This window comes from Cavia porcellus, unplaced genomic scaffold, assembly GCF_034190915.1.
Source record: "Cavia porcellus strain 051 isolate PalLab524CR breed Dunkin Hartley unplaced genomic scaffold, mCavPor4.1 scaffold_17, whole genome shotgun sequence".
Classification (NCBI taxonomy): domain Eukaryota; kingdom Metazoa; phylum Chordata; class Mammalia; order Rodentia; family Caviidae; genus Cavia; species Cavia porcellus.
The window spans coordinates 11,499,405-11,524,235 of NW_026947500.1; the positions used below are offsets into that span (position 1 = coordinate 11,499,405).

General features: G+C 38.5%; 2 protein-coding genes across 10 annotated transcripts in view; one reads left to right on the forward strand and one right to left on the reverse strand.

The window, feature by feature from the left end:
• Kcnmb3 (potassium calcium-activated channel subfamily M regulatory beta subunit 3) overlaps positions 1-3,339 on the reverse strand; it is an 88,910-nt gene extending 85,571 nt beyond the window's left edge. Inside the window, exons 1-2 of one of the 4 annotated variants that reach the window (XM_063227209.1) lie at positions 3,202-3,339; positions 1,915-2,072 (exon numbers count right to left, since the gene is read on the reverse strand). The gene's annotated coding sequence lies outside the window, so the exon portion shown is untranslated. The other 3 variants (XM_063227210.1, XM_063227211.1, XM_063227212.1) reach the window with 3 other exon arrangements.
• Positions 3,136-20,664, forward strand: Znf639 (zinc finger protein 639). 6 transcript variants are annotated; one of them, XM_063227203.1, is made up of 8 exons: positions 3,263-3,402; positions 11,679-11,711; positions 11,948-12,148; positions 13,529-13,601; positions 14,509-14,577; positions 15,846-15,956; positions 18,912-19,046; positions 19,193-20,664. In XM_063227203.1, the coding sequence occupies exons 5-8, from the start codon at positions 14,520-14,522 to the stop codon at positions 20,344-20,346; spliced, it is 1,458 nt and encodes a 485-aa protein (XP_063083273.1). In that variant the 5' UTR covers positions 3,263-3,402; positions 11,679-11,711; positions 11,948-12,148; positions 13,529-13,601; positions 14,509-14,519; the 3' UTR covers positions 20,347-20,664. The 6 variants fall into 6 exon arrangements, with proteins under 6 accessions (XP_063083275.1, XP_063083273.1, XP_063083277.1 ...); XM_063227205.1 differs by lacking the exon at positions 11,679-11,711 and having other exon boundaries at positions 3,136-3,270; XM_063227207.1 differs by lacking the exon at positions 18,912-19,046.
• Positions 20,665-24,831: the final 4,167 nt, after the last annotated feature.

Genomic DNA, 24,831 nt, shown 5'->3' on the forward strand with positions numbered 1-24,831 from the left:
CTCAGGAGAGATCCTTCAAAGTGTGGGTCCTGCCTAGCATTGCCTCAAACTGGTTAGCACCTCAGACGCCTAGGCCCTGACCCACAAATACCCAGTGAGAAGGTCTAGAAATAGAACACAGAAATCTGCTCTGCCACCACCTCCTCAGCACTAGGGCTAGAGGCCAACACCTCACACAGGGAGGTAAATATTCTACCACTGCACCCCTAGTTGCAGAAATCCGTATTTTAACCAGGTCTCTCCACAATTCTGATGCAATGAAAATTCAAAAACCAATGCCTTGAGAGATCACTTGTGGATCAACTGAAGCTCTGCTTTATTTACAAATTTAATTTTAGAATATTATACAAGATAGAAATAAAGAAAAAAAGATTGCCAAGTGGGTGGTACATGCCTGTAATCCTAAACTTCAACTTGTTAAAAAAAAGATTATGACATGACACAGAGATAAACGCATGAGAAAATATTCAATTTCATGCAAATAGATATTAAAATGGAAACTACAGTTTATTACCTAATTGCCAAAGTCACATTTATTTTTGGAGACAGGGTCTCTGCATGTAGCCCATGTTGGCCTCCAACTCATGCAAGTCTTCCTTCCTCACCCTTCCAAGTACTGGGATTACAGATATGTGCTACCATGTACAACTGGATAAAGTATTTTTTACTTTTTTTTTTTTTTTTTTTGAGACAGGATCTTGCTATGTAGTTTAGGCTGGTCTTAAACTCACTATGTAGACCAGCTGGCCTCAAACTTGTGACACTCCTCCTGCTTCAGCCTCCCCAGTGCTGGGATTACAGGTGTGTGCCACCATGCTTGGGCTTAACATTTCAATAGCATAAGGAATTCTCATGCTGTATTAACTGGGGGAAAAGCTGGTACAAAATAACATGAACAATAATGTTCAAATTCTGAGAAAAAACATAGGTATACAGGTATAAAAATAATAGACACAGCAAAATGTTGCTATCGATTGGCTCAGATTTGTGGGTTGATGTTAAAATTTTCTTTTCCTCTTTATACTTTTCTACTATTTCCATTTTATAATAAACATGCTTTAAAAAAAAATCAGCTTCTAAATCTAGGCTGGAACTCATGATATCCTGCTTCAGCCTTCCAGAGTGACTCTTTTTTTAATAAAGGAACAAAATTAAGTTATGCTACAAGGGTAGTAAAAACCTGAAAGAATGATTGCTCCTAAGCAAAAACATGGAACAATGATGATTACTCCTAAGAAAAACTTATATTGGATTTTAAAAACTCTCCAAGTTGGTATTCTTGACATTTCCAGGTTCTACCCCAGTTGCCACCTCCCTTGACGCAGAAGAAGAAAAGGAGATTGGGATTCATACTCCGGCTAACTAAAGAGCTTTAAATTGCCTGATTTGTGATTATGTTACACAACATCTAAACATTGTAATGCTCTTATAAGTGGCAAATCCTGTGAGATTTTTAGAAAGTAACTCATTGGGTGAGGGGGAGGAGATTTTGTGTTTACTTTGACTACAAAATGCTTTGGAATAAAACCTGTAGAATGTAAACACTTCGACACAAGGTTATGCGTGAGGAAAAGAAAAAAGTGACTAAAAATGGTGTCATGATACCCCCTTGTGGCTGCACCGTATTCCTGTGAGGTCTACAGCAACAGAATCAGCAGAGAGTAAATTCAACTAAAGTATCAATTATGTATTAATTCCCTATTCTGTGTCAGATACTAGCTATAGTAGGATATTTAAATGTCTGTAAACACCTTAGTATTAGCACGGGTAAGCATCTGTTTATTTAGGGGCTGGGGATATAGCTCAGCAACACAGCACCTGCCTGGCAAGCATGAGGTCTTAAGTCCCGATTCCTGATGCCAAAAATAAATAAAGGGGGGGGGGGGGGAATACAGCTCAGTGGCAGCCACCTACCTGGCAAGTAAGTGCAAAGTCCTGAATTTGATTCCTGATTCCAAAAGAAATTTTATTTCAGTTGATTAAACACAAGAGGTCTTGAAATTGAGCCTCACAAACAATTTGTGTCTCTTTCACAACTAGTGTCTCTTTCAAGTACTGGATAGCTTTCTTTCCTGAAAGGGAGGTAAGAGATAGGAGTGAGGTTATTACTTTCCAGCAGTTGGATATTTGATTAATATGTGATTGTCCGAAAAAGCACAGTAGATGTGAATATAAAACTGCCTTTCTGACAGTTCTGACTTTGCAAGTGACCTTGAGCAACTGATATTCTACAAGGTCTCTTTTATTCATTTAATAATTATTTGAAGCTGGAGGATTAGCTTCGAAAAACTGACAGCCGTCTTCAGCCTGTCTGAAATTCACTTTTCTAACCTGTAAACCCAACTGGACAATTTCAGCCTGTTGTCCAAAGAATTGGCTGGGCATTTGCTCGTGGTAGGTGCATGCACACCACGAAGGCCTGGATTCGATTCTCAGCACCGCACCAAAAGGAAAGGAAAAAAAAAAAAAACTCCACGGTGAATGTAATCACTACAAGCATGCACTCTGGAAAAATCTAAATTTAAAAAAGAATTAACATATGATCACACTCAACAGCTCAGTTTTGGGGGTGCTGGAGATCAATCCCAGTGTCTTTTAGCACGCGGAGCACACACTCTGCCACTCAGCTACGCCTCGGCCCCTGAGATAATTTTTAAACGTGTGTTCGCAATCCTATTTGTGTTCACTGAATTTTAACCCTTCCTACAACTGCTCACGGAACCGCACGCCGGCCGGAAAGCACTGAAAGCGCCAGATTTCCGGAGCCCGGGCAGCGGGCCGGACCCTCTCGGCACTCTAGGTCTCAGCTTTCAGCCTTGCCCGGGGCGCGTCTCCAGCGGGCCTCTGCAAAGCGGCGACGCGGGGCCGGCTGCCTCGCGGGTCACGCTGCGGCGCCTTCGGGGCAGCTGGTGCTCCGCGCCCGCTGTGCACTGCCGGTCGCGCTCCACCTCTCCGGGCGGGGAGGTCGGGCAGGCTGAGGAGGACAGCTCCACTTCCATGGGCGCCCTGGCTCGCGCTGTCGGGTCCCGTGACGCCCCCGCAGCGCCCAGGCCCAGGGGGGCAGCACCTGGCTCAGAAGAGGCCTGCGGCGCCGCGGAGGAGCCGGCAGAGGGCGCGGGGCCCGGGACTGGGTCTGGCGGCCCCGCCCAGGCCGGCCCTCCAAGAGGCTCCCGGCCCGCCCCCGGCCCGCCCCCGCCTCACCTCAGCTCGTCACCTCCCGCCCTCGCTGCGGCCCCGGCGCGCGGCGCAGGCGCAGGCGCGGACGCGGCGGTGAGTGCCGCGCGGGCTGCGGCTGGGCCTGGACCTGGGCCTGAGCCTGGCGGGCAGGGTGCGGGGCGCCTGGGAGCGCGAGGGCCCGAGCAGCGTCCGCCCGCAGGGCTGGGCCGGCTGAGCTCGGGGCGGGTGAGTGCGAGGGAGCCGCGGGCGGCCCGGGCGCGGAGCGCTGGCGGGCGGCGCATCTACCACGCGACTGGGCCGGACGCGCCGCAGGGCGGCTTTAAGCGGAAACCCGGCCTCCGCTTCCCGGTGGGGCGGCCTTTCCGCCTCCATCCCGCGGCCCTGTTGTCCTCTGGCGCCCTTGGGGTCGGGCCGAGAGTCCAGGACGCTCGGCTCCCCCGCGGTCGCTGGCCCAGCCCCCGGGCGCGTGTGTGGCGGGTCGCGCCCTCCCGGCCGCTGTGACCCCTAGCGGGCATCCCCGCGGGCGTGGGTCCCCGCGCGCAGAGGCGGGGAGGCGGCCTTTGGGGCTGGGGAAAGCATTTTGGGTTTGGGAGAGTAGAGACTGGAGCGAATTGAAACAGTGTATTTTTGCAAAGAGATACAAATAAGCACCAGACCAAAAAAAAGCTGCTGAAATGGGTATTGGCGTGGATTTCAGTAAAGACTGTAAATTGGACAAATAATATCTTGGGTTCTTGATCTCCTAAAACATTTTGTTTCAATTCCTTTACGAAATAAAAATGTTTATTTTTATGAAGATGAAAAGTTTTCCGCTTTTCAGCTGTTGATGGTAAAGCAATAACCGGCTAGGAGGAAAGACTGCATTGCATGAAAGGCCTTTAAAAGGGTTGCTTGTCTTTAATAAGTGATGGCTGCCTGTTGTGTGCCTTGTGTGCAGTAGGTTTCTTCTTGTTTAATAAAATGACAAGTGTCAAGATGCTAACCTGTTTTCTAAGATGCTTTTTCTTAAGGTAAAAAATTCTTCATATTGCAACAATACTTTCTGTTGCTTTTTTTCCTGTAACTTAACACTTTCCTATTTTTATTTCAAAGAGAGTAAGACTAAAAACAGAACAAAGCAGATCAGAAGAAAACAATGTAAGTAACACAAATTTCAAAGCAAGACAACAGGAGATCATCATTGGCTATCGTATCGTCTCTTGTTTTCTACTAAATATTTGTCCATATCTTCACACACGATGAATTCATACACAAGATAGTATTAAATGATGACGGCATTATAGACCTTCAAAACCAGACAATAGGGAAATCAACAATGGCTGCCATAATATCCCTCATTCTCCTCAAAATAGTTGTCCATACCTTTAGCATTACAAAACAGATTAAAATCAGTCTGAACAAAGAATTACAATTGCTGGATTACACAGCATGACGCTACAGAATCAGCACTGGATACCATAGTGTCTCTTTTTCTTCAGAGTAGCTGTTCATTTCATCATGCGCTATGTAATCGATTTTCTTAAACTGTTTAGGAGAAGTTCTAGGCATGTATGAGCATCTATGTGTATACCTATACTTTCTTCTTCTTCTTTTTTTTTTTTTTTTTTTGGTCTTTTTTTGTGTTTTTCGTTTTTACCGGTATCGGGGATCGAACTCACGACTGCCTGCTTGCAAGGCAGGCGCTTATGCCGCTGAGCTAAATCCCCAGCCCCTATACTTTATGTATTAGAGGGAAAAACAAAACAAATTCCTAGAAAAACACGAAACAAAAAATGACAAATAACAATAGCAAAGAGCCCAAAACACTGAGAATATAGGCCTTCCAAACAAGGTGGTAGGAGCATAACTAGGGTTGTTACTTCACATAAGGATCTTCAAGAGTTCCTCAGATCACCATACAATAATATGCACAATTGTTCCAATCCTATGGATGTTAACTTACAGAATTTGTAGCTTGATCATCTTAGCTGTCCTAAGTGTGTTTATATAATTTGAGATATTTTTTTCTTTTCCCTTTTTCTTTTTCCTCATTTTCCCTGAGGTATTATTTTTCCCCTTTAAGCACATTCTGTATTTATTGAGGTTTTTATATCTTATGTACTCTTACCATTTCTTACACTAGGGAAACTATACAGTATTTACACATGTGAGTTTAATTTATTTCACTTATGAGTATGGTCTCAAGCTGTGTCCATTTATTTATAAATATCTCAATGTGATCATTCTTTGTAGCAGAATAGTACTCCATTGTATAAAAATACCACATCTTTTTTATCCATTCCACAGTCGAAGAGCATTTAGGTTGTTTCCTAGATCTGGCTATTATAAATTGTGCTGCTGTAAACATGAGTGCACATATATCACTGTGGTATAATGTTTTCAGCTCTAGGAATATGCCCAGAAGTGGAATAGCTGGGTGAAATGGGACTTCCAATCCCAGCTTTATGAAGAACCTCCACACTGACCTCCAGTGCTTGTCCACATTTCCACTACAGTGCAGAAGAGTTCTTCCCCACAGCCTCTCTAGCATTTTGTTGGTAGTTTTCTTTTTCCTAGCCGCTCTTTCTGGAGTTAGATGGAAGCTCAGTGTGGCTTTAATTTGCATTTCTCTAGTGACCAATGATGCTGAGTGTTTTTTCATATATTTATTTGCCATTTGTATTTCTTCATCTGAGAACTGTGTATTCATCTCAGATGCCCATTTTTGGAATGGATCTTTGCATTTCAGGGATCTGATTTTTTTTTCAATTCTTTATATGTTCTAGACAAAAGTCCTTTGAGGGACAGTTCACTAAGATTTTTTACCCAATTCGTGGGTTTTCTTTTCATTATGCTGGAGATTTCTTTCAACATGCAAAAACTCTTTAATAAAGACATGATGCCAGTTATCGATTCTGTGAAGCATTTCACATATGGTTTGATTCTTGTTTGTGAATTCTCTACCTACCCCTATGTCTTCAAGATTTCTACATACTTTGTCTTCCAACAGATTTAGTATTTCTCTTTTAATATTTAGATCTTTGATCCATTTAGACTATGGTGATAGGCATGGGTCTAGTTTTAGTTTTCAGCATATGGAGAGCCAATTTTTCCAGCACCATCTATTAAAAGAGACTATCTTTCTTCCAGTGAACATGTTTAGCCCCTTTATCAAAGATAAGTTGGTTGAGTGTGTTTGTAATTGTATCTTCTGATCTTTTATTCCTTTGATATTCAGGTCTGTTTTTATTCTAGTACCATGCTGGTTTTATTACAGTGGCTTTGTAGTATAACTTCAAGTCAGGGATTGTGATGTCTCCTTCCTTGACTTTGTTGCTTATAATTGCCTTTGCTATTCTACATATCTTCTGGTCCCGATGAATTTTAGGAGTGATTTCTCTAGATCTGTGAGGTATGCTGCTGGTATTTTGATTGGAATTGCATTAAATCTGTATAACAATTTTGGGAGAATGGCCATTTTCACAATGTTTGTTCTTTCTATCCATGAACAATGGATGTTTTTCTACCTTCTTAGGTCTTCAATTATTTTTCAGGGTATTATAATTTTCCCTATATAAATCTTTTACTTTTGTTAGATTGATTCTTAAGTATTTCAGTTTTTTGGATGCTATTGTGAAGGATGTGGTTTCTCTTATTTCTCTCAGTGATTTTGTTGTTAGTGTATAGGAATGCTGTTGATTTTTGAGTGTTGACTTTATATCTAACTACATTACTGAACTTATTTAATTACCTAGGAGTCTTTCAATGGAGTTTTGGGGGTCTTCTATGTAGAATATCATGTCATGTGCAAATAATGATAATTTAACTTCCTCTTTTCCTATCCTTACTCCTTTTATTTCTCTCTCGTGTAATTGCTCTGGCTAGTATTTCCAGCACTGTATTGAATAGGAGTGGTGATAATGGACATCTATGTCTTGTTCCTGATTTAGGATAAAGGCTTTCAGATTTTGGCCATTTAATGTGATGCTGGCTGTTGTTTTGTCATAGATGGCTTTTATCATATTGAGGTAAAGACCCATCTATTCCAATTTTCTGTAAGGTTCTTATCATGAATAAGTGTTGGATCTTATCAAAAGCTTTTTCTACATCTATAGGAATGATCATGTGATTCTTATTTTTGGCTCTATTGATATGGTAGATTACACAGATTGATTTGTGTATGTTGAACCCTCCCTGTATTCCTGGGATGAATCCCACTTGGTCATGGTGTATAATCTTCTTGATAATTTACTGCATTCTGTTTGCCAATATTTTATTGAAAATTTTTGCATCTACATTCATTAGGGAGATTGGCCTGTGGTTCTCTTTTTTGGTTGGGTCTTTCATATGTTTTGGTATTAGAGTAATATTTGCTTCCAGGAATGAGTTAAGGAGAATGGCTTCCTTTTCAATTTCTTTGAAGAATTTGAGGAGAGTCGGCATTAAATCTTTGAATTTCTTGTAGATTTCCACAGTGAATCCATCTGGACCTGGGGTTTTCTTTGTTGGTAAAAAAAAAAAATTTTTTTTTGTAAGAATTTAATTACATTTTCAAATTCATAATTGAAATTGGGTTACAAAAGAGAGGAAAAGAAAGTGCTCCAAACTATATAACTGCATGTATATTTAAGTGTATAAGATAGAAAATGATATCACAGAGTTTTATTGGATCAATGAACAGAACTGTTTGCAGTATCATTGATGGAATGTCCACTTTACAAGCTTTAATTTTGTGACTTGAACAATTATTTCTAAGATGACAATATGTAATCCATTAACTAGTGATTTCCTACTGTTCATTTTTTTTCTGTAAATCTGTATAACTTGTACCCTTTCCCTGCTTTTTTTTTCTTTTCTCCTTAAATAAAATTAAAAAAAAAAAATTGGGTTATTCAGCAGTTTTACATCTTCTTAACCCAGCTTTGGTACTTCATATGTTTCTAGGAATCTGTCCATTTCTTCTGTGTTATCAAGCCTCTGAGAATAGAGGTTTTTGTGATAAGTATTGATGATCTTCTGAATTTTTACAGGGTCTGTAGTGATTTCACCCTTTTCATTCTTTATTGCATGAATTTGAGGGGTTTTTTTCCTTTTTAAAATAAAGTTGGCTAGGGGTTTATCAATTTTATTTATTCTTTCAAAGAACCAACTTCTTGATTTATTGATTCTTTGTATTGTTTTCTTAGTCTCTGTTGTGTTGGTTTCTTCTCTGATGTCTATAATTTCCTTCCTTCTTTTGGCTTTTGGGCTTGACTTGCTCTTCTTTTTATAGATGTTTGAGGTGTTGCAGCAGGTTATTTATTTGTGTTCGTGCTATTTTCCTGATGTGGGCATTCACCGCAATAAATTTTCCTCTGTGGATTGCGGTAAGATATATTTGTATTTTTGTTTGCTTGTAGATATTGTTTAATTTCCTCTGTGACTCACTGATTGTCCAGGAGTGTATTATTCAATTTCCATGTATTTGTGGGGTTTTGGAGTTTGTTTTGTCATTAATTTCTAGTTTTATGGTGCTATGATCCGATAGCATGCTTGGGGATAATTCAGCTCTTTTGCATTTACTTAAGCATGTTCTGTGGGCTAATATATGGTCTGTTTTAGAAAACGTTCCATGTGCAGCTGAAAAGAATGTATATTCTGATGTTGTTGGGTGGAAACTCTGTATACATCTACTAAGTCCATTTGTTCACAAGTGTGATTCAGTTCTGTTATTTCTGTGCTGATTTTCTGTCTAGTTGATCTGTCCCTTTGTGTCAGTGGTGTGTTAAGGTCTTCTGTTATAACTGTGTTATTGCTTATTTGATCTTTCACTTCTGTTAATATTTGTTTTGTACTGCTGGGTGCTCCCGAGTTTAGTGCATATATATTGAAGATTGTTATCTCTTTCTCTTGAAGTTTTCCCCTAACTAGTATGTAGTGACCATCTTTATCTCTTTGGATCATGCTTGCAGACATCTTCTACAAATAGAATAGCTACCCTTGCTTTTTGGGGGGACTCTGTTGCAGGGAGTATTGTTTTCCATCCTTTGACTTTCAGTCTATGAGTTTCCTTTGGGTTAGATGGGTTTCTTGTGTACAATATATAGTTGGATGTTATTTCTTGATCCATTCTGCCAGTCTGTTTCTCTTAATTGGTGAATGGAGGCCATTTATACTGTGGTTATAACTAATACATATTGGTTTTTTTTTTTTTAATTGGTACAGGAGATCTAACTCACAACCACCTTCTTGCAAGGCACATGCGTATGCCGCTGAGCTAAATCCCCAGTCCTTTGGTTTGCTTTTGATGTGTTACCTTTCTGCTGTTCTTTACCTTTCCTCTCTGTTTGTCTGCCTTACTTAGTGGTTTTTTTTTCCTATGTCTATCTAGAATGTCTTTCTTAGCAAGGTTGGTTTGGTGGTCATGAAGTTCTTCAGCTGTTCCTTGTTATGGAAGTACCTTATTTCTCCATCCATTTTGAAGGACAGTTTTGCAGGGTACATCAGTCTGGGTTGGAAGTCATTTTCCTTTAGAATCTGAAATACTTCACTTCATGCTCTTCTTGACTTCATTGTTTGTGTTGAGAAGTCTGCTGTGATTCTGATAGGCTTTCCTTTATAGGTGATCTGTCTCTTCTCTCTAGCAGCTTTTAATATTCTGTTCTTATGTTGGATTTCTGGAATGCTGATTATCATATGTCTGGGTGTAGTTTATTTTGGTTATGGTTATTTGGAGTTCTATATGCTTCACTGATGTATAGTCAGTTTCCATTCTCATGTTTGAGAAATTTTCAGCTATTACTTCTGTAAATAGCCTCTTGATATCATTTGTGTTATCACCTTTTTCATTTATACCTACCAATCTTCTGCATCATCTTGCAGCTGTTGAATTGTTATTTCCTGATTCCTTGTTATTTTTAAAAGCTCTTTCCTTTCCTGATCACTAGCTACAATCTTGTCTTCGAGGTCTGAAATTCTGTCTTCACTTACATTGAGGTGTTTTTCTATGGAATTTTTGATTTCCTGTACATCTTTGAATCTGCTTCATGCATTCTGTTTGTTTCTTATATTGTTCATTCAAGGTTTCCTTGTTTTGGCATTGTTCCTCTGATTTTTTAACTGTCGTCTTTAGATGTGTTCAGCATTTCTTTCATTACATTTATCATTGCTTCTTTTACTTGGGAGATTTTTTTTTTTAAATCGGTACCAGGGATCAAACTCACAACTGCCAACTTACAAGGCAGGCACTTATGTCGCTAAGCTAAATCCCCAGCTCCCTCCCTTTTTTTTGGAGGGGGGAGATTATTTGTGATCTGAGTTCTTTTATAGCTTCCTGGAGTTGTTTCTTTTTTCTTTTTTTTTTTTCCTTTTTTTTTTTTTTTTAATGGGTACCGGGGATCGAACTCACAACTGCCTGCTTGCAAGGCAGGCGCTTATGCCACTGAGCTAAATCCCCAGCCCCTGTTTCTTTACTTTAGTTGTTATCATTTCAGAAATTTTAGGTGTATGGCTTACATTATCTTCTGTGTGCATGCCTCCTAGGCTTGCTTGGGTTGGGCTAGACGTTTGAAACTGTATTTTGCTCTTTTGTTTTGTCATCTTCCTATATATCTATATTTTGTCATTTCCCATATTTCTGGTTTTGAGTGATGTTCCAAAGCTTTGTGCGCTGGGAATCACCTGGGCAGACTGCACTTTTGGCTCCCTGAGCAGACTGCAGGCAACTGCTAGCTGCTTGGAGGTCACTGGGCATGGCCCAGGTAGGCCTGTGGGGACCTCCCCTGAGTCCTCCGGTGGTTTGGGACACTGGGCGTGGTCTTAACGAGGTGGGAGACATGTTCCAAAGCTTTCCCATGCGCTGGGATTCAACTCACACACGTTGTTGCTTTTTGAGACAGGTGTGCCATGTAGCACAAGCTGCCCTTGAATTCACTGTGTAGCCCAAGCTACACACAGCAGTCCTCCTGCCCCAGCCTCCTGAATGCTGGGATTACAGGCATGCCCCCGCTATTCCCAGCAGCACTATTTCTCTTAATGTAAAATACACGTGTATACCTCAGCATAGGGCAAAATGTGATATACAAACACCAAAATATTAGTAGAGATTTTTCTATGTGAATGGATTTTAGATGATTTCATTAAAATTTTTCTGATTCTCATGCAGCAGCATACCTTATGTATATAGTTTGTATTTAATGGAGTTGGAGGAAGCTTTGCATGTAATTAAAGAATCTGGTCAGGGACTAGTGAGCAAATGCTCTCACGATTTTTGCACACATAATTGCATTGAAAAAAGCTGGCTTTTTTTTCTAGACTCATAAAAATACTTGCTGAAATAAGGATGATTAGTATATTTGGTCCTGAATAAGCATGTGCCATCATGCTGAAAGGAGAGCTAGTAAGCCTTTGGGTATTATTCTGTCCAAAGTAGGGGTCAAACCCTTTTTCTGATTAACATCATCTTACTTCTTTCACTTGCAATTCTGAAAGGCCAGTTTGCATCATCAATTTTAATGCTTGGTTTCCTTTTCTTTTCTATTTAGCTTCTAAGAAACCTGGAATATGCTCTAAATAAGGTACAGCCTTCATATATTTAGCTAATGGTTTTTAGTGTTTCTGCTTAATATTTTTAGCATATATAGAACATACAGACTGAAGCCTTTGATTGTAGATTTTGGAATACGTCTTTTAACTTTAGTTTATTGGATAAAGATGAAAACTTTTTATTAAAATGCTGAATGCACAGGATTGGGATGATGAATGCTATTTATGTTGAGTGAGGCAATTTATATGTTGGTGTCATTTTTCTTAGGTGATAACTTCCTTTTTGATTGGTGACTGAGAACTGGAAACAAGATGCAGCTTGCTGGTGGCAGTGCTCAGCAGTGAAGATCTGCTCATGTGCAGTTGTCTCGTCCCCAGGAATCAGAAGACATGTGTTGTAGTCCCGGTTCTGCTACTTCTCAGTTTACTTGACTTTCCTTGAGTCTGTGTCCTCATCAGTAAAAATGAGGTGGGTTTGACATTAAGCCCTTCTGTGTACCTCATAGGATTGTTTTGAAATGAAATAGAATAAAGGTTAGGAAAAACGTTTAATAGGCTGAAAAAGTACTATCTTATTACCGTATATTTACTTCACAGATAGTGCTGATATATCCAAAATTTAGTGTGGAGCACCAAAAATAGTATGTGCAAGACAGGTGTGGGTGGTGCATGCTTATGATCCCAGAACTTGGGAGGCTGAGGTAGGAAAATCACCATGAGTTAGAGACCAGTCTGAGCTATATAGCGAGACCCTTGTCTCAAACAAAAAACAAAACATTTAATTAGGCCTTTGTTCAAATTCCACTTACTGAGTGTCTAGTTTTAAGTTTATGCCTCAATTTAGTAATCGGTATAATGATTTTTGAGAGGATGTGTTGGCTTTTGCATAAAGTAATATTAAATGAAATGAAATAGAATATATTCATGTCACAGAGCTGCTTCTTCAGCCAGTATCTCCAAATCTTGCCATACTCCTTCTACAAGTCAGTTGAAGTCACATGGTCAAGTACAGTCATAGCAATAACCCCACTCTTGGTACCAAAATCTGTTTTTGTGACCTTTCTCATTGCTGAGACAAAATATCCAGCACCCAAATTTAAAGGAGGAAGTACTTATTTCGGCTCACAGTATGTAGAGGTTTTAGTCCATAATCAAGTGGCTCCAAGGCAGGATGGCATGGCAAAGGGGCATCACAACGGAGAAACAGTGCATGCCAGGCAGAAGGCAACAAAACCCACTGATGACCACCACCCTCTTTCTGTCCCTTGTTCTGTCCAGGCTGCATGCCCTTAGGACAGATAGCATCCATAGGAAGGCCTTAACCCTTCCTATTATCCACACTCAAAACTGTGCCAGACCAGTCAGAGGACTAATTTAGTAATCACACACCCTTAACCCAGCATCACACACACAAGATTCAGCCACTTTTAAAAAGTCCTGCCTATGAGCTTCAAAGGGACATCTAAACATAAACCATGACAACTTGAAAGGCCTCAGTGCGAAGTCTGTGATTCAGGGTTCATTTACATAGTTCACTTTCTCTATGACCAAATACATTAATGCAGATTTGTTTTAGATTAATGCAGATTTATATTGCTGTTTCAGTGTAGCTATAGCTTTAGAAACTAAATTCATTTCAAAGAAATGGGAAAATGTTATGCATACTCACATATTTATCAATATAAATTTTTACAAGAAAAAATATAAGATTTTTAGTATTTAGTAAAATACTAAAAAGGAATTGTTTGTATCTTTCCAACTGATTAAAGATCTGAATCCTTTGTATTTTTGGCTATCAGAAATAAGTCACATTTATGCTTACGTGACATCTGTTTATGTTTACTTTCAGGCACTTTTTACCATTTGTGGAAGCTTCCCTGTAATTCATTTTTTCCTTACTGCAATATTAAGAATTATATCAAGTAAGTGAGAAGTAGTAAAACTAGTTATTTTCATTTTCATTCACGGGGGCATTTAACTTTACAGTTACAATGGTTGCCACACTTGGCTTTGCCTCTGTCTTCCCCACAACTGAATGTGACTTCATAAAATTTTTTTTTTTCCTGAAAATTATGTTGTAAGAGACTATGTAATAGGGGCTGGGGATTTAGCTCAGCGGCATAAGCACCTGCCTTGCAAGCAGGCGGTCATGAGTTCGATCCCTGGTACCAATAAAAAACGAAAAAGACAAAAAAAAAAAAAGTCTTATGTAGTAGTTTGGTTTTTTTAAAAGAAGCTACAGGGCTAGTACAAATTTGTAATAGTAATACTTTTGAGAAAATTATCTATCTTTGGCTTGAAATCTATATAAGAATATCCCTAATTATAGGAAATGTGCTATAAACTTAATGACTTTTTTTTTTAAATAAATAGTTTAGGTATAGGTTTAATTGTAATCCAGCCAGGTATGATGGTGCACACCTATAATCCTCGCACTGAGGAAGCTGAGGCAGGAGGATGAATTCAAGGCCAGTCTGGGTTACATAGTGAGTTCAGGGCTAGCCTGTATTACATAGCAAGATCCTGTTGCCAAAAAAAAAGACTCATGACAACCACCATTATAATCATCCAATTGTCATAATTAATCAACATTTGAGAAAGAATTTCTCTCTTAGTAAGAAAATAATAACAATCAGTGTCCTGCCTTTAAGTTTGCTTGGGAAATAACCCAAAATGTAAATAGAGGCATTATGTAAGAATTCTCTTAAGATTTGTTATCACATGGCACATATATTTATTTCTAATAAGTACTTTGGTTAAGATAATTCTTACAACAATATTAATAGTTATTATACCACATTTGTTTTTGTTTGTTTTTTCATTTTTTAGATTGAAAAGATATGAATGAATATCCTAAAAAAAGAAAAAGGAAGACTCTACACCCTTCTCGTTATTCAGGTTAGTATATAAATCTTTTTAAAGTTGGTCTATGGATTAATTTCCATGAAATTGTATTCACATCTATTTTGTCATAAATAATTAGATAAGATTTAAATACCTGGATCATATTTTAGGGAAGAGAACGCTTTAAATTCTCATATATTCCTCCTCTTCTGTGCTCTGGGGACCCATTAGCACTTTATATTATTTAATCTTTACAACTCCATGAGTTACAGATACTTTAAATTGGATCTATACACTTACTTATGTAGCGTAATTGGGCTTTGCCTCTCTCTACCCAAACATTGACAATGATAATGTCATTGGAAAAAAATGTACATGGTTTAGGAGACAGAACTTTATCCTGTACATTGTTTTGGATATGTAAACTTTGATTTTGATTGTGTAATTTCTGATTGAGGTTGCTGTGCTCATTAGTACTGTAAGGACGCGGGTCTTTAGCCAGGGATGATAGTGCACTCCTGTAATACCAGCTATTTAGGAGGTTGAGATAGGAGAATCAAAAGTCTGAGTGCCAGCCTGGGCAGCTTAGTCAGACTCCTGTAAAAGAGAGCAAAGCAAGGAGTATAACTCAGTGGCAGAGCACTTGCCTACTGTGTGTGATACCCTGGGTTCAAAACAAAGGGGAAAGAGAAAAAGAGAGAGAGGCCTCTGTGTCAGGCCTAACTTCCTCAGACATGGAGATGTGTGCATGCAGTGCACTAGCAGTTAACACACCCATACGCATTTTTCGTATCTCAGGACATTAGCCCTGACCCACCACTCACTGATGCTTACCAGGCAAGACCGGAAACGGCTATGCAGAAGCTTTCATTGGTCCTCAGACCATGTTCCCTAAGTATTATGCTTGCTTAGCGCTGTGTGGGTTAGCGCTTTTGTGTTAACTCACTATTTTGTGATGTCAACACTGCATTTATTACACATTTGAATTTAGCAGAATTCTGATTATAAACCAACTGTTTCAAAATTATTACATTTTAGTTTATAATTTGTAGTTCTTTTAACGCTAAATGTTAAAAAAGAAAACTAAATGACAGTATCAGATCAGAAAAATCTTTAAACACTAAAGAAAACGTATTTGCATTTTCTATAGTATATTTAAAATCACGAAAATTTGAACTGGCACTGTGGCACAGCAGTAGAGAGTGTGTAAAGCCTTGGGTTTGATCCCTAGCACCACAAAAGAAAAAGATCGATAAAATTTAAATAAAAATATGTCAGTAGATGTATGTGTTTACTATGAACTTTTTTCATTTTCTGTTCAGATTCCTCTGGAATAAACAGAATTGCAGATGGATTCAATGGAATTTTTTCTGATCATTGTTACAGTGTCTGTTCTATGAGGCAGCCAGACTTAAAATATTTCGATAATAAAGGTATATTTAATATTTCCCAACATATTTTGTTTAAATTCCTTTTATAGGGGAGGGAGGGATGGGGAAGGGAAGGGAAACTAAAAAGAATTAAGATGTGTTACGTACATGTGCCAACTCTCCATGCTGAATGTGATCATTTTGTAAGTGCAAACATGTACTAATAAAAAACTTTTTAACTAAAACAACAAACAAATTGTGTTTATTGGGATATAGCTTTATGGTGAGTGATTCATTTTTACTTTTATTAGTATATGTTTGCTGTATATGTGGCTACAGCAGAGTACTCACCTAGCATGTGCAAGGTTCTGGGTTTGATTCACAGCACCACAAAAGAAAAAAGGGCTTTTTACATATTTTCATTTTTTTTTTCCTTATATGAAAAAGTAGGTGAAATGTGGATTGATGATTTCAAAGCAGGCAAGTATTTGAATTTAAGAAACAAATATTGCAATTTTTATTTTTAACATTGTTTCAGGCATGTAAATACAAAACATGCTCTCTTAAATCCTTTTTAGCTGGCTGAGAATTGGTGGCAAAGCTGGAATAACCCAGAGTTAAGAGCGTTTAAGGTGAAGGATTAAGAGTATTGTCCATGGGCTGGGGATTTAGCTCAGCAGCATAAACGCCTGCCTGGCAAGCGCAAGATTGTGAGTTCGATCCCTGTAACAGAAAAAAGAAAAAAAAAAAGAATATTGTCCACAGTTCTACTCTGCTGTACCTTTCAAGCTGGAGGACTAGTTGAAAGAACAGAGGATGCTTTGGTCTTTTTCAGTCTTGAGTTTGCTACTGTCTTCTGTTTTCTGGAGCATGGAGTAGATAACTAGTACTTCGTTCTCTAGAACACTGACGCTCATTTCTTTGGACAGAAAAACACAATGTATGAAAAATATGAGTCAGAAACATCAGTATGGAAAAAAAGTTAGTATGGACTCATGCTTAGTTTAATTACAGATTTAGATGGTAAAATAGTAATACCAGGCATGGTGGCATATACCTGTAATTCCAGCAATCAGGAGGCTGAGGCAAGAGGATATCTGCAGGTTCAAGTCTGGGCTAAATAGTGAGTTCAAAGCTGGCTGAACTATATAGCAAGATCCTGTCTCAAACAAAACATACCGAAATGTATATAGGTACGTGCATATATCTATGGTAGTATACACATACATTTTTTGTTCTGTTACCTGAGAGAGCCTAAAAAAAAGTGACACTCTAATAGCAGTGAAAACATTAAGTATCCAGATCTTGATTTCTAATAACATTCCTAACCAAAATGTGGTGCACACCTAAAGTCCCAGCACTAACTATAAGGATGAGGCAAAAAGATTGCTTCAAGTTTGAGCCCAGACTACGCAGCAAGACCTTGTCTCAAAGAAACATTTCCTGGAGAAATGGCTGATCTGCTTCTAGAGTAGACACAGATACATTAGATCAGCCTAGAGCATTTTGTAGTGCTGGAAAACAGGGAATTACTTTTTTTTAACAACTCTAAAAGTAAAGTGTACACATACGTGCATCTAGTGCTGTGCTAAAGGAGCATAACAGCCTAAGCTGAAATAACTTGATAAAACATTGAGTTGTATGGGGCTGGGGATTTAGCTCATCTACATAAGCACCTGCCTTGCAAGCAGGCAGTCGTGAGTTCAATCCCTGGTACTGATAAAAAGGAAAAAGACAAAAAATAAATAAATTTTAAAAAAATTGAGTTGTAGCCTAAAGAACAAATGAAATACCCACAAATAATCCATACTGATAAACTGGATACATGAGTAGGAAAAATAAGACAAATCTCCTGTAGGGAAGAATTCCAAAATTGTTGTGTGTTCTTCCCTGAGGGAGGTGGTATGCAACTCCACTCCTTACTTGTGGACTGCACATGCTAATTTCCCTCCACAGAGCAGAATATGGAAGTAAAAGAGTAACTGTACAACAAGAAACCTAAGTCAAGCGACCAAGGTCAACATCGACACTTACAATTCATGTTGATAGTAGGTAACTGCAAGATGGAATGGAAGTGCCAATTCACCTTTGGAGTCTACCTCCAAGGAACGCCTAATTCCCACCTACTCGTGAAAAATATAGATACATTGCATTACTAGAACAATCTATAAAATACCTGACCACTAGTCCTCAAAATGGTCAGAGTCACTAGTAGTGTAAAAATACATGACAACTAAAGTAATGTGAGATCTTGGGGCAGAATAAGGATGTTAGGTAAAAACTTAAGGTATTTGGTTAAATGTGGGCTTTAGTTAGTAATGATGTATCATTATCAGTAGTAATACGTCATTTATTAATTACAATAAATGTACCATCCTAGTAAAAGATGTTAATGGTAGGGCATATGGGAACTCTATTATCTCGGTGATTCCATAAATGTAAAAGTGTGGCACAAAATGAAGTAATTTTTTAAAAGTTAAAGCCCATTTTTCTCTATTGACCTATATTTCAGTTTTTCATGCTAACTTCAGGGCTGGGAAGAAGGGAGGCTGGACTGAGACAATAAAAGCTTATCTAAACTGAGAGTTAAAATACTAAATTTGGAGCTAGTGATAAAGCTCAGCAGCACAGCACCTGCCTGACAAGTATGAGATCATGAGTTTGATTCCCAGGACCAAAAAAAAAATTAAATTTATAAATTATACTTTAGCTGGGCATGGTGCTGCACTCCTATAATCCCAGCATGCAGGAGGTTGAGGCAGGAGGGTCTTTGCAAGTTTGAGACCAGCCTAGGCTACAAAATGAGCCCAAGACTAGCCTGAGCTACATAATGAGACCTGGTCTCAAAAATAAAAAATTTTTAAAAGAATAATAATAAAAGGATATTGTAGTTCAAGTGGGGAATAAAGGCAAAAGTAATTGCTTATTTGGGCAGAATTAATTTTTTTAAAATATTCCTCTATAATGCTTAATGCTTTGCCATAAGTAATAAATATTTTTTCAAATCCCTTTTTACAGATGATGATTCGGATACTGAGATATCAAATGACCTCCCAAAATTTGCAGAAGGAATCAAGGCCAGAAACAGAAATCATAACTACCTGGTTCCCAGTCCTGTCCTTAGAATTCTAGAGCACACTGCTTTTTCTTCAGGTTAGAATTAATAAATAGCATTGGCATATTTTGTATAGATCAGTGGAACAATGGAGCATGTCATAAACTTGTTTGTACAGTTGTATTTAACTCATAGGCTTTATTTAGTGACAGTAGTACAATGATAGGTTTGTTCTGTGTTTCAGAAAAATCTGCTGATGTTGAAATTTGTGATGAAGAGTGTGACTCACCTGAGTCAGTCAACCAGCAGGCTCATGAGGAGAGTCCTGTGGAAGTCCACGCCGCTGAAGATGTCCCAATTGCTGTGGAAGTGCATGCAATTTCAGAGGACTATGACATAGAGACGGAGAACAACTCCTCAGAAAGCCTCCGAGACCAAGCTGAGGAAGAGCCACCCTCCAAACTTTGTAAAATTCTTGACAAAAGCCAAGCTTTGAATGTGACTGCCCAGCAGAAATGGCCTTTGCTGAGAGCTAATAGCAGCGGCCTCTATAAATGCGAACTTTGTGAATTCAACAGTAAATATTTTTCTGATTTAAAGCAGCATATGATCCTAAAGCATAAACGTACTGATTCAAATGTGTGCCGGGTATGCAAGGAAAGTTTCTCCACCAACATGCTTCTGATTGAACACGCCAAACTACATGAAGAGGACCCCTACATTTGTAAATACTGTGACTATAAGACAGTGATTTTTGAGAACCTCAGCCAGCACATTGCAGACACCCACTTCAGTGATCACCTCTACTGGTGTGAGCAGTGTGATGTGCAGTTCTCCTCAAGCAGTGAGCTCTACCTGCATTTCCAGGAGCACAGCTGTGATGAACAGTACTTGTGTCAGTTCTGTGAACACGAAACTAACGATCCAGAAGACTTGCACAGCCACGTGGTAAACGAGCATGCATGTAAATTAATAGAATTAAGTGATAAGTATAACAATGGAGAACATGGACAGTACAGCCTCTTAAGCAAAATTACCTTTGACAAATGTAAAAACTTCTTTGTGTGTCAAGTGTGTGGTTTTCGGAGTAGACTTCATACAAATGTTAACAGGCATGTTGCTATTGAACACACTAAAATATTTCCTCATGTTTGTGACGACTGTGGGAAAGGCTTTTCAAGTATGCTAGAGTACTGCAAGCATTTAAATTCACATTTATCTGAAGGGATTTATTTATGTCAGTATTGTGAATATTCAACAGGACAGATTGAAGATCTTAAAATTCATTTGGATTTCAAGCATTCAGCTGACTTGCCTCATAAATGTAGTGACTGCTTGATGAGGTTTGGAAATGAAAGGGAATTAATAAGCCACCTTCCAGTCCATGAGACAACTTGATTATTTTCTTTATTTTTACTGACATTATGTAAAACAATAAATTCAACTTTTTGAAAATGTTAAAATGGATAATTTTAGACACAACGTACAAGATTTGCATTTAACAAATAGTTTTTATTGTCCATTTTTCTTGGCATTGCTACATTTTGCAGTATGTAATTATACCTTCATTGTAGTATTTTCAACAACTGCATGGTAGTTCATAGTTTTAATTACTTCTAATGACTATCATCCAGTTTATTGCCTGTACTCCAGTTTCATGAATTGCAAAGAAACAGATGTATTAAAGAAACTAATTAAATTTTTTCTTAACCATAAGCTACTATTAACTTTTTAATATTAACACAAGCTAAGTTTCTAAAATTCATTCATATTTCCACTAATATGAAATAGCCCTCCTTTTGGATTCCCAGTCAGGAATTACCTACTAAGCAATCAAAAATTTTGTGTCTGTGATTCTTTTAATAATACAAAACTATGAAGACAAGAATGTAAAAGGAAGAGAAGGTGCCGTTTTGGGGGCAGTTTTTTTCTTTCTTTCTTTTTTTTTTTTTTTTTTTTTGTTAAATCCTCATCTGTGTGTTGAATAACTTAAGGGAAGGAGGAGGGACTTGGCAGGAATTAGACAATAAGAAAGGTATCCATTTCACAACTCATTCATCACCCAGTAATGGTTCATCTTCAGTATGGAACCATGAAGCTTATCCAAACTTCTGACATCAGATTGTTTATGGATTGAGAAAACCTGTGAAAGTGTGAACACAAAGTGAGGACTGGGGAGATGAGAGGTTTTAGACATGATAATGTCTAAATTACTTCTGCTAATGATAAGTTAGTCTTAACATCTGTATACATTTCCTGTGGCTGCTGTAACAAATTCCTGCAAACTGGGAACCTAGCAAAACTGTACATGCTCGTTTCCAAAGGCCAGAAGTTCAAAGCCATAGTACTGGCAGAGTTGGTTCCTTTCTGAGGGCTGTGAGGGATGTATCTGGCCCAGACCTTTCCCATTAGCTTGTAGTGTCTTTGGCATTCTCCCAGCACATGAAGTTGATCTCAAAATTTCCTCTTTTTGTAACAGTGTCAGACATACTAGGGCCTAGTTTGTCAACTTCATTCTAACTTGATAAAGATCCTGTCACCAAATAAGTCCATATTCTTTGGTACTTCAGTAAATGAAAAGCTGGATGTGGTGGCACATACTTGTAATTCCAGCACTGTAGGCCTATCACCACAAATTCAGGCCCAGCCTGGGCTACATGGTGATATCCTGTCTCAAAAAAAAAAAAAAGAAAAGAAAAGCTGGGTGTGGTGGCTCACGCCTGTAATCCCAGCATTCAGGAGCTGAGGCAGGAGGATCGATGGGAGTTCGAGACCAGCCTGGGCTACAGAGTGAGCCCAAGACCAGCCTGAACTGCACAGGAGACCGACCCTGTCTCAAAAAGACAAAAAAAAAAAAAGTTTTTAAGAGGAACATAACTCAATACATAGATTCTGCAGGAGTAGTACCAGGAAGACAAATTACGCTGTGCATCTTGATATACATCTGTAATCCCAACGCTCAGGGATTGCTGCCATTTGAAGGCCAGCCTGAACTGCATGGTGAGACCCTGTTTCCAAAAAAAGAAAGACAGTTATATATGTTTTTGCCCTCAAATTTAACAAGTATTACTACTGCTAACAGACAGTTATTGCCTGGTTATATTGATTGAGAAAACCAACTTACGAGCCGATGAACCATAGGAATTGGAGAATGGTGACTGCAGAAGTTCTCAAAACCTATTGTTTTTATTCCATTTTGCCATACATGCATCCCTAGAAACTCACATTCCATCTGATTACCATTCCTGGTAGGCCTATCTGGATACAAGTGCTTCTCAGAAGATTTAAAATTTTAGTTGAGTGGCAAGTTAAAGCCCAACCTGGATAATTTAGTACAAACCTGTCTCAGTGTTAAAAATGAAAAAGAGGCTGAGGGAGAATCCTAGAAATGTTCTGGCCTAAACCAGGTGAGGTGGCACACACCTCTAATCTCAGCAGGTAGGGTGGCTTGAGGCAGGGGGGTCGCAAGTTTGAGCCCAACCTTAGCAACCTAGCAAGACTGTGTTCAAAAAAAAATAATAAAGAGCTGGAGATGCGATTCAGTGCAGAGACCCTGGGTTCAAGCTCAGTACTGAAAAACAAAAAGTAAAAACTATCTTTTCTAAACCTTACAGTTTTCTGATTTCTTATGACATGAAAACAGGTGGTTAGAAGACCAAGGGCGCATAACCAGTTGCAGTGTCCAAGAATAGAAACAGCCTAGTGGTGATTTCTTTACACCAGGATGCATAAATCTAACCTTTGAATCTATGGTGTTTTTTTGTTTGTTGGTACCGGGATCCAACTCATGACCTTGCACTTGCCAGACAGGCATTTGTGCTGCTGAGCTAAACCTCAGCCCTCTTGTGTTTTTCATGACTATCCTGGCAATTTACCTGCCTTGATAATTCTGTTTTTTAAATTTTTTTATGTACTTCTAGGTCTAGGAATTTGATTTTTGAGAAGCAAACCTTGAGTGATGCATTGGTTTAAAAAAAAATGTATTTTACTGCTTCACATTTTATCAGGTATTAGTAATCAAAGATTGTAATGAAGCTACTTAAAAGACAGAAATTTAAGTTTTAAAACTATATAATTTTGTACTTTTTGATGAATTTGCAGCAGGAGGCCTTATCTCACTGAGTTTGTGTAATAAAAACCTTACTGTGATTCAATTTTTTTTTTTTTTTTGCGGTCTTTTTGTTTTGTTTTGGGGGATTTTTTGGGTTTTGAGACCGTCTCACTGTGTAGTTCACACTGGCATTAAACTCACTATTTAGTTGAGGTGGGCCTCAAACTCAGTGATCCTCCTGTCTTAGGCTCTCGAGTGCTGAAATTCCAGGCATGTACCACGATTCTCAGTACAGTTTTCAAATAAGCTGTAATGACCATAAATCTCAAGTCTGTATTTTTAACTTACTGAGCTTCTGGGAAAAACAAATCTACTTAAATTTCTTTTTTCTAACTACTTCTGCATGATTTTTTTTCCCTGCAGAGATAGATATATCCTGTGTACTCTTTGTGACTTGAACCAGAATTGACACTTGAGAATCTATAACTGAAGGCGATTTATTAACAGTCACAGTGTTCTTGGCAGCAGGGATGAGTTGTTTTGTTAATCATCACATTACAATGAGCTAGTAGTTTTGAGTTTCAAAAGCATTTCCCCAAACCCCAGAACATGAAAATGTGTGCTTATAAATATGCCGGTTTTACCATTTTAAATAATTTTTCTTAGATTCTCTGAAAGTGAAAGCAAAAGTGTGTGATCACATGTTAGCCAATTTCTCTGTTTCACAGGGCATATAGTGTACTGTTAGTTGGCTTCTGAATTATTGCGGGTAAAGGCTTTTTAAAAATACTGTTTCAGGGTCGGGGGATTTAGCTTAGCAACATAAGCACCTGCCTTGCAAGCACGTGGTTTTGAGTTCGATCCCTCCTACCAAAAAAAAAAAAAAAAGTGTTTCAAAGCTGGGCGTGGTCGTGCACACCTGTAATCCCAGCATACCTCCAGAGGTTGAGGCAAGAAGATCACTAAATTCAAGGCCTGCCTGAACTACATAGCAAGATCCTATCTAAAAAACATTTTTTGGGGGCTGGGGATTTAGCTCAGCGGCATAAGCACCTGCCTTGCAAGCAGGCAGTTGTGAGTTCGGTCCCCGGTACCGATAAAAATGAAAAAGACCAAAAAAAAAAAAAAAAAACATTTTTTTTTTAAATCTTTTTGAGACAGGGTCTCACTATGCAGTTCAGGTTGGCCTTGAGCTCACTCTGTAATGCAGACTGCTCTCAAACTTGCAACAATCCTTCTGCCTCAGCCTCTTGAGTTCTGGGATTACCTGTCTAAATTTTTTTTCAAAATCACAACTACTTTTCATTTATATAAAACAATTTTTAAGCTTAAAATCTAAAATTTGAAGAGGCTAGCAGTTATTTTGAAATTATTCCTTACCAGTGATTTAAAAAATAATTTTTTGGATCAGAATTTTCCATATTCAACAGTCAACACAACTTCCTTATGAAATTCATTTTAGTAAATTTGCTCTTAAAACTAGCAACTACCTGAACAGAAGATAAATTTATGAAAAGTAATTTGTTCACTCTACAAAGAAATAATTGTTTTCACCTTACTGAGTCATAATACTGTATGATCTACTAATCTTAGATACGTTTAAGAAGTATGATTATTTAGAAGTCTGGGTTTTTTTGTTTGTTTTCCTCTTTGGGATAGGATATCACTATGTATTCCAGACTGGCTTTGAACAACTGTGGTAGCCAGCCTCAAACTCACTGAGATCCTCCTGCCTCAGCTCCTGAGTGCTGGAATTACAGGCATGCAATATCACATCCAATTTACAGAGTTTTTTAAAAGGAATTTCTAGGGGGCTGGGGATTTAATTCAGC